Source organism: Ipomoea triloba, chromosome 3, assembly GCF_003576645.1.
Source record: "Ipomoea triloba cultivar NCNSP0323 chromosome 3, ASM357664v1".
Lineage (NCBI taxonomy): Eukaryota > Viridiplantae > Streptophyta > Magnoliopsida > Solanales > Convolvulaceae > Ipomoea > Ipomoea triloba.
The window spans coordinates 18,430,636-18,440,468 of record NC_044918.1 but is presented as its reverse complement, the minus strand read 5'-3'; the positions used below and the strand labels follow the sequence as shown (position 1 = coordinate 18,440,468).

Here is a 9,833-nt window from a genome sequence, read left to right as displayed (position 1 = left end):
AGTAAACCCTCGCCCGTCGCCACTTGCCAACCGTTACTGATTCAAATCACCGCCTTTTCCCAACGCCCACTCGCTCACCCCGCGACGAAGCCTCATTATCGCCCCCCTTAACACCATTCCCCGAATGTGTCACCCACGCCGCGTGAGGCGAGTAGCGACTCTTTCGCGAGTGGCCCAACCAACTGGTTTCAACACCGCGCCATTTTTCAGTGTCCTTTGCTCCGCATTTAATGAAGCACAGACACAGACAGTGAATCGAAAGAGAAGTCTATCCAACTATAGCTGCATTTAATTTGCAATTTTTTTTTCACTTTTATTTTTTTTTGGCTGTAATTTCGTTTGATGATAAAATCTGAGGGCCCCGCCGGGTGGGGGTGGCTGGCGGATGGCGGGGGAAGAGACGCCATAAATGCAAGCTCAGCTACTTCTGTGAAGATGCAATAAGTAGTAGTTGAATTTTACTGTGCTCACACTCACATATATACTCGTGTTATTTTATATTATAATTATAACATTTATGTATATAAATGTGTTTATTGGGTACAGAGATGAGAGATGAAAGGTTGATGTGAGATGAAACGAATTGCTGTCTGGAAATTTCGGAGTTTGAGGGTTGGATAAAGGGAGCGGAATGTGGAACTCAGCGGAGAATTTGTCGGTGCGGTCGACGTCGTTCAGGGAGGATGGGGACGACGAGGAGGCGCTGCGGTGGGCGGCGCTGGAGAGGCTGCCGACGTACGCTCGTGTACGGCGGGGGATATTCAGGAACATCGTGGGTGATGTGAAGGAGATCGATGTGGACAAGCTGGAAAATGAGGAGCGGAAGGTCCTTCTCGGCCGCCTATTCGACTCGGTGGATGATGATTGGGAGAGGTTCTTCAACCGTATGCGACGGCGTTTCGAGAGGTTTAGTTTTCTTTTCGATTTTTGCAGCTCATTTCTGGTGCTTCCTAAAAGTACTAATAGTTCTTTTTACCTTGAAGTTCATAGTGAATTAAGCTCAGTCCAGCAAATAATTTCATTTCTTTTCGAAATTGATTGATTTCCTTTTCTTTGTTTTTTTTTTTTTTGTTTTTTGTTTTGTTTTGTTTTGTTTTTTTTTTTTTTTTGTTTTTTGTTTTTTTTTTTTTTGTTTTTTGTTTTTTTTTTTTTTGTTTTTTGTTTTTTTTTTTTTTGTTTTTTGTTTTTTTTTTTTTTGTTTTTTGTTTTTTTTTTTTTTGTTTTTTGTTTTTTTTTTTTTTGTTTTTTGTTTTTTTTTTTTTTGTTTTTTGTTTTTTTTTTTTTTGTTTTTTGTTTTTTTTTTTTTTGTTTTTTGTTTTTTTTTTTTTTGTTTTTTGTTTTTTTTTTTTTTGTTTTTTGTTTTTTTTTTTTTTGTTTTTTGTTTTTTTTTTTTTTGTTTTTTGTTTTTTTTTTTTTTGTTTTTTGTTTTTTTTTTTTTTGTTTTTTGTTTTTTTTTTTTTTGTTTTTTGTTTTTTTTTTTTTTGTTTTTTGTTTTTTTTTTTTTTGTTTTTTGTTTTTTTTTTTTTTGTTTTTTGTTTTGTTTTGTTTTGTTTTTTTTTTTTTTTATTTTTTGGATCTTTTTAAAAAGAAAATTGTTGCTGGTTGATTGCTATGGGGAATTAGCATTAAGAATGATGTGATGTGATACCAATCCTAAGTTAAAACTGAGGCCTAAGCATTAAGAATGATGTGATACCAACTCTTTCTAAACTTAATTAATTAAATTAATTAATTAATTATTGTATGTGTAGTAATGAGAATTTCTTTTGTTTCTTTTTTGGTGACATTGCAGAGTTGACTTGGAATTTCCAAAGGTTGAAGTCAGATTTCAGAACTTGAAAATTGAAACTTTTGTTCATGTTGGTAGTAGAGCATTACCCACCATTCCAAATTTTATTTTCAACATGACTGAGGTAAATTTTGGTTGTCAAACTCTGTTTTTTAAGGTAACTTTGTCAACTCCAACATTTGAATATTTTCCCTTTTTATTTCATGCATACAAAACATAAAGGGTCTCTTAAGGACTCTAAAGATATACTCTGCCAAGAGAAGAAAATTGGTGATATTGGACAATGTTAGTGGTATAATTCGACCTTCCAGGTAGATAGTAATATGAGCTTTACAGTAAATATTGTCTACAAGAATTTCAATATCTCAAATCTGCTTATGATATCTTCAAGGTTGACACTTTTACTTGGTCCTCCGAGCTCTGGAAAGACAACATTACTGATGGCTCTTGCTGGACGCCTTAAATCAGGCCTGCAGGTATAAGATTCTGTTGCCTCAAGAAACCTAGGTCAGGAACTCAGGATCCAGGGCAGGCTGCTTATGTGTTTTGTAATGGGATTTTAAGAGTGGCATTTTTTTTAATGTACATTCCACTTATTCATTGATTTATCTGAAGGTGACAGGGAAAGTAACTTACAATGGACATGGCCTAAATGAGTTTGTTCCACAAAGGACATCTGCTTATGTGAATCAACAAGATTGGCATGCTGCAGAGATGACAGTTAGGGAAACTCTGGACCTTTCAGCACGCTGTCAGGGTGTTGGATTCAAGCATGGTAAGTTCTATAAGATTATGATTGTATATATGCAAAAGCTAGTTGCTGAAAGCTTGAATCGTGTGACAGATATGCTTCTGGAACTTTCAAGAAGAGAAAAGATTGGTGGAATAATACCTGATGAAGATCTTGACATATTCATAAAGGCATGAGAGTGTCTTTTCTGTTATTTATTAATGATCTCAAAGTGACTTATAGGTACATGATGAGTCTACTTATTATAGGCATTGGCTTTGGAGGGAAAGGAGACTGGTCTTGTTGTGGAATACATTTTAAAGGTATTTTCTACATGCTGTCTTTTCTGTTCGGCATTCATTATTCTGTATTAAAGCAGCTGAACATTACAACGTAAGGCATCTTCGTCATTCTCTAGATGCCAGAATTTTGCCTCTAGACTACTTGTACATAAGGATAACAAGAGGGACTTGGCAATTTGAAATCTTGAAAACCTACATGGTACTAGAATTATTAGTGTGATTGTAATTGTAATGATGAGGGTATATGTGAGGCAGGGGGTAATCTTCGCTGAATTACTGCACTTGCAATTTTGTTTAAGTTAATAATAAAATTTGGTGTTGTTGACTTACCTATCTGAACACAACTAAGCCTTACCATCAATCTAGATAACCATACTGATTTTCCTATCATCCTCCTGAAGTACTAAAAGTTATCTGACAAAGATTCTAGGGTTGGAAATTTGTGCGGACACCCTGGTAGGAGATGAAATGCTCAAAGGAATCTCTGGGGGCCAAAAGAAACGGCTCACAACAGGTACATGAATTAGGTTTTGCATCCTGTAATGGGAGCCTGTGATTATATTTGTTCTGACATGTGCTTGATGGTTTTTAAAGGTGAATTGTTAGTAGGTCCAACAAGAGTTCTGTTCATGGATGAAATTTCAACTGGGCTTGATAGTTCAAGTACTTACCAAATCATCAGATATCTTAGGCATTCAACCCGTGCTCTAGATGGAACGGCAATCATTTCTCTTCTTCAACCTGCTCCAGAAACATTTGAGTTATTTGATGATATTATACTCTTGTCTGAAGGGCAGATAGTGTATCAGGGTCCGCGTGAGGATGTACTTGATTTTTTTTCATCTATGGGATTCCACTGCCCAGAGCGCAAAAATGTTGCAGACTTCCTTCAAGAAGTAGCTTTCTGTCCATCTGCATTTAGAGTGAATTTTTTTTGGTAATAGTGTACTCAAACTTTGTATTCTCAGGTTGTATCCAAGAAGGACCAGCAGCAGTACTGGAATGTGGCTGATCGCCCTTTCCGATACACTCCTGTGGCAAAATTTGCTGAAGCTTTTCGTTCATACCGGATAGGGAAAAGTTTATCTGAAGAGCTGGGTATTCCTTTTGACAGAAGGTATAATCATCCAGCAGCCTTATCAACTTCCAAGTATGGAGTAAGCAGGAGAGAACTTCTAAGAACAAGCTTTGACTGGCAGCTGCTGCTAATGAAGAGGAACTCATTTATCTACGTTTTTAAATTTATTCAGGTAATGTCATTGTGTTGTTGGCATGTTTAATCTGTCCAAGCACAACTATATACTTATGGCTTAACAAATAGTCTAAGACTACTAAATTTGGTTTCAACTCTGACTGTACTAAATTTTGTTTCAACTCTTCTTGAATCTGTAAACATTTTTTTAAGGTTTTGAATTTCGACTGCTTTTGGAATAAAAAATCTGATACTATGCTTCCTAAACTTTACTCTCATTCTTGAACTTTGTCTGCTGTTTTCCAGCTCCTTCTGGTTGCGTTGATTACAATGAGTGTCTTTTTCCGCACAACCCTGCATCGTAACACAATTGATGATGGAGGCCTCTTTCTTGGGGCTCTGTATTTTTCAATGGTTATTATTCTTTTCAATGGATTTACTGAAGTTTCGATGCTGGTTGCCAAGCTTCCAGTTCTTTACAAGCATAGGGACTTGCATTTCTACCCTTGCTGGGCCTACACTCTTCCTTCTTGGATCTTGAGTATTCCCACATCATTAATAGAATCTGGTTTCTGGGTGTTAGTTACCTATTATGTGGTTGGATATGATCCAAATATTATAAGGTAAATCAATTTCCAGATCTTGTTTGTAGTTTGAGGTATTGGCTCTAGCTTAACTCACATTCTATGTGTTTTGTTTTATTTATTTTTTATCTATAGATTTTTTCGGCAGTTCTTGCTATTTTTCTTTCTCCACCAAATGTCTCTTGCCCTTTTTCGTTTAATGGGAGCGCTTGGCCGCAACATGATTGTTGCAAATACATTTGGATCTTTTGCCATGTTAATTGTAATGGTGCTTGGAGGATACATTGTTTCAAGAGGTAAAACTAAAAGTCCTCTCTGGATGCTTTGATGTTTTTTCTCCCCTGGAGGAGCTCCAGAATCATTTACATGCTCATTTCTTTTTATTTGAGACAGACAGAATACCAAGTTGGTGGATCTGGGGTTTTTGGATTTCACCACTGATGTATGCTCAAGATGCGGCTTCTGTGAATGAATTTCTTGGTCATTCTTGGGACAAAGTACAATTTCACATTGTCAAATTCTTTTATTTTCTTCACAATCTTGAGATTCCTTTTACTTATTTTCAGCTGTTTTTGTTATTGTCAAACTAAAATTTAGTTTAGTGAATGAAGATATCAGAACTCTACTCATGATTGAATCTTCATATCATGGAGTATATAGGATTTCATGAATTCAAGATATATATCAGAATGCCTAGTTTTCTTCATAAATAGAAACACTACCAACAGTTCACTCTTCTACCTGCAGAGATTTAGCAACAACTCTAACTTGAATCTAGGAGAGGCAGTATTGAAGGCACGCAGTTTGTTCCCACAGAGCTATTGGTACTGGATTGGCCTTGGAGCATTACTTGGATATACAATTTTGTTCAACTCCTTATTCACATTCTTCCTGGCCTACCTTGACCGTAAGTCATCTTTAAATTAATCCAAACAATGTGGTGCGTAAGGAAAGACAAGTTAGGGCATGCTCATAAACAACATATTCAATTGAAGTCTTAGTAACCAGCATATTCATTTCCTTTCATTTTTTTGTATAGCTATGGTGAAACATCAAGCTGTTCTTGCTGAGGAAGATGTTCAAGACAGTAATATTGCTAGGAAGGATGAACCAGTTATTATTCAGTTAAGAGAATACTTGAAGTTTTCAGGCTCACTGGCTAGTAAGAACACCACAGTCTGAGTACTGTTATTCTTTCTAGTGTGGTTTTGTTTTTGTGTGTGTTCTTGCCAGATCATCTCTAACAGAACTACATTTGATTTTTTGTAATTACCTCAGGAAAAAGTTTCAAACAGAAAGGCATGGTTCTTCCATTTCAACCACTTTCCATGTCTTTCAGCAATATCAATTATTATGTTGATGTGCCCCTGGTACATGCATCTCTAATTTCTGTTATGAGATCTATTTGCACTCCTTTGGTTGAAACTACTTACCTGTATCATATGCTTCAGGAACTGAAACAACAAGGCATACTGGAAGACCGATTGCAACTGTTGGTTAATGTGACTGGAGCATTTAGACCTGGTGTGCTCACCGCATTGGTTGGTGTAAGTGGTGCTGGTAAAACCACTCTCATGGATGTGCTAGCTGGTAGAAAAACCGGTGGGGTCATTGAAGGGAATATTCATATATCTGGCCACCCCAAAAAGCAAGAGACTTTTGCTAGAATTTCTGGTTACTGTGAGCAGAATGATATTCATTCTCCTTGTTTGACTGTTGTTGAATCTCTACTGTTCTCTGCTTGGCTACGTTTAGCATCAGATGTTGATTTGGAAACTCAGAAGGTAAACAAGAGATGGAATGTTGCATTATATGTTTCTGGCATGATTTGACTTTAAGAGATTATGCTTTCAGGCATTTGTTGAGGAAGTAATGGAGCTTGTGGAGCTAACTCCACTAAGGGGAGCATTGGTTGGCCTACCTGGAGTTGACGGATTATCAACGGAGCAAAGAAAACGGCTCACTATTGCTGTTGAATTGGTGGCGAACCCTTCAATTGTGTTTATGGATGAACCTACATCAGGGTTGGATGCAAGAGCTGCAGCAATTGTGATGAGGACTGTACGAAATATTGTAAACACTGGCCGAACAATTGTTTGCACAATCCATCAGCCCAGTATTGATATTTTTGAATCCTTTGATGAGGTCCTTCTCTCACTCTCTCTCTCTCTCTCTCCATGGGGAGCCTTTTTCCCTGCCTTTCCAAAGCATTTAACTTTCCCTTGGTATGAATGTATGAATGTATGATGCATTTATATCTTTGCTTCCAAATATAGAATTGTTATCCCTTCTAAGTTATGTTGTAGCAGTAATCTAAGGCAAGAATTTTTATCTTCGTGAACACATTTTCATTTCCTTCTGCTAATACTCTTTTAAGCCCATGTAATGCTGCAGCTCTTGTTAATGAAGCGGGGTGGAGAGCTCATTTATGCTGGAGTGCTTGGTCCTAAATCTTGCAAGCTGATCGAGTATTTTGAGGTTATAGAATATATAGTACATGTGCATCACAAAAGTGAATTTTTTAAATGTTTTTTGGTTACTTGGACATCGACAAGTGGGTGCTAGCTTATACTTGTTATTGTAGGCAATTGATGGAGTGCCAAAAATCAGGCCTGGTTATAACCCTGCCACATGGATGCTAGAGGTTACATCATCAATTGAAGAAGCCCGACTTGGTGTTGATTTTGCAGATATATATCGAAAATCCAATCTATTTCAGTACGTGTACTTCTCAAACACCAGCTATTGGACTTGTGTTCCCTAATGTTGATCTCCCAGTCAGCCATCTTCCCCTATTTCTTTGCAGGTATAATAAAGTGTTGGTTGAAAGGCTAAGCAGGCCAAGCCAAGATTCAAAGGATTTGAGTTTCCCTACCAAGTATTCCAAATCGTATTTTCATCAGTTTATGGCCTGCCTGTGGAAGCAAAACCTGTCTTACTGGAGAAACCCACAATACACTGCAGTTCGCTTCTTCTATACACTCATTATATCATTAATGTTAGGGACAATATGTTGGAGATTTGGCTCTGAAAGGTCTGTTTTCGAGAATATCATAACCTTAGTGTTGTTTGATTGATCTTTACATGATGCTTTTGATTTGTCTTACACGTCATCACATTCTGAGGTTTTACTATGACTGAAACTCATAATTATATTCCCATAAGAAGCCATTCATGAATAGGCGAATAGCCAAGAGATGACATCCAAAACTGTACAACTAGAAATTAACTATATTCCACTTTTGTTGTTTGTTGTTTTAGCATTACTTTCCTGCAATTCTACTCTGCAATGGCTTTTGTCAGTCACTAGATGACTACACTTTTAAGTTCTCTATCTAGCTCTTCCCTGTGATGCTTTAATTAATTCATTTCTATATGTCACAGAGAAACACAGCAGGATATATTCAATGCCATGGGATCCATATATGCGGCAGTACTCTTCATTGGAATCACAAATGCCACTGCTGTTCAACCTGTTGTCTCAGTTGAAAGATTTGTCTCGTATAGAGAGAGAGCTGCAGGGATGTATTCAGCATTACCATTTGCATTTGCCCAGGTTAGGTCTTTAATGCTATTGTACACTGCCTATTTGGCTATCTTAATGTAAGATTTGTCTCCTCAATATGTCTGCTAAGAAATGCTTTATTTCTCGTCTACAGGTTGCTATTGAGTTCCCATACGTGTTTGGCCAAACACTAATCTACAGCGCTATATTCTATTCCATGGCGGCTTTTGAATGGTCTGCTACAAAATTTATTTGGTATATATTCTTTATGTATTTTACAGTTTTGTACTTCACCTTTTATGGAATGATGACAACTGCCGTGACGCCCAATCACAATGTGGCTGCCATTATCGCCGCTCCTTTCTATATGCTATGGAACCTTTTCAGCGGATTTATGATACCTCACAAGGTAATGAAAGAACACTCTTATCATATCTAGTATTCAACTAATCACAAATGAAATTGCTGTGAAATCTTTGGGGCAATAATCTTCAATATATAGTCCTTTTATCTGATGGTACCATTTCATCTGCTGTTTAATTTGCAGAGAATACCGATATGGTGGAGATGGTATTACTGGGCAAATCCGGTGGCCTGGAGTCTTTACGGGCTTGTTGCTTCCCAGTATAGTGACAGCGAAAAACCGATTAAAGTATCAGATGGGGTGGAGTCCATTCCTTTGAAGCTATTAGTGAAGGTTGTGTTCGGATACAGGCATGATTTCATTGGCATTGCTGGTTTTATGGTGGTGGGCTTTTGCATTTTATTTGCAGTTATTTTTGCGTATGCAATAAAATCCTTCAACTTCCAAAAGAGGTGAGATATGATTTCTGGGAATGAATTGAAGAAAATATATATAATGCACCCATGGCGACAGATTGTTGATAATAGTGGGATATGTACAGACAGTTGAGTGTATGATAATATATTATTGATAACTCTCTAGATACATACTCCAGTAGTCATTCATTATTCAACGCGCGTGACGGAATAATGCAAGTTCATTTTTGGCTAATTACTTTTTTATTTTTCTCTAGTAATTTGCATTTCTCTACTGAATTATTGTAGGACATATGTAAAGTCTTCTGTTACACTCCTACACGTTTGCACCTAAATGATATTTTGATATGATATGTTAAACTAGGGTTGTCAAAGTAGGCTGAAGCTTGCGAGCTAGTTCTAATCTTTTCCACGATGAGGCGGGTTAGAGCCTAAAATTTTCTATTTGTGTGGGTTAGCAAGTTGTGCGGATTAGCCGTGGGTTTCCTACAAAGACTAAGAACTAAATATGTTATTGAACTATGCATGAAAAATGTAACTGAATTATTAAATAATATATATTTATTTATTTATATATTTATTTTCAGGTGAACACATCTTTTAAGGTGGGTACATGTGAACTTTTTCAGTAATGCACGGTAAGTTCTACATGAACGCACAATAATTACAACAGTATGACATCTACATGAATGTGCATGCATTCATGAAGAAGCATTACTGGAGAAGTTTGTATGTTCTCACGATAAGAGCATGTTTGAACTTTGAATGCGAGCCACGCAAGCTCCAACCATCCATACCCGGCCCACAAATAATTAATGAATAAATCCAAGCCATGAAGATGTCAAGATAGATTAATTAAAACCACAAAATAAAATAGCCACACATTAAATATTAATTGTTAGCATTACCTACACGGCTACACATAATTCTTAAGTTAATAACACTAACTAG

At 36.8% G+C, this 9,833-nt stretch overlaps 1 protein-coding gene across 2 annotated transcripts; it reads left to right on the top strand.

Moving 5' to 3' along the window:
• The first annotated feature begins 618 nt into the window (after positions 1 to 618).
• On the top strand, positions 619 to 9,128 carry LOC116011855 (ABC transporter G family member 32). 2 transcript variants are annotated; one of them, XM_031251274.1, is made up of 24 exons: positions 619 to 906; positions 1,793 to 1,913; positions 2,012 to 2,100; positions 2,181 to 2,265; positions 2,405 to 2,564; positions 2,634 to 2,710; positions 2,789 to 2,842; positions 3,245 to 3,335; positions 3,416 to 3,717; positions 3,790 to 4,071; positions 4,320 to 4,636; positions 4,733 to 4,893; positions 4,991 to 5,094; positions 5,345 to 5,504; positions 5,637 to 5,759; positions 5,876 to 5,967; positions 6,049 to 6,381; positions 6,452 to 6,742; positions 6,992 to 7,075; positions 7,182 to 7,315; positions 7,404 to 7,631; positions 7,982 to 8,153; positions 8,257 to 8,511; positions 8,650 to 9,128. In XM_031251274.1, the coding sequence occupies exons 1-24, from the start codon at positions 632 to 634 to the stop codon at positions 8,920 to 8,922; spliced, it is 4,263 nt and encodes a 1,420-aa protein (XP_031107134.1). In that variant the 5' UTR covers positions 619 to 631; the 3' UTR covers positions 8,923 to 9,128. The 2 variants fall into 2 exon arrangements, with proteins under 2 accessions (XP_031107134.1, XP_031107133.1); XM_031251273.1 differs by having other exon boundaries at positions 632 to 906; positions 5,876 to 6,381.
• The last annotated feature ends 705 nt before the right edge of the window (positions 9,129 to 9,833 follow it).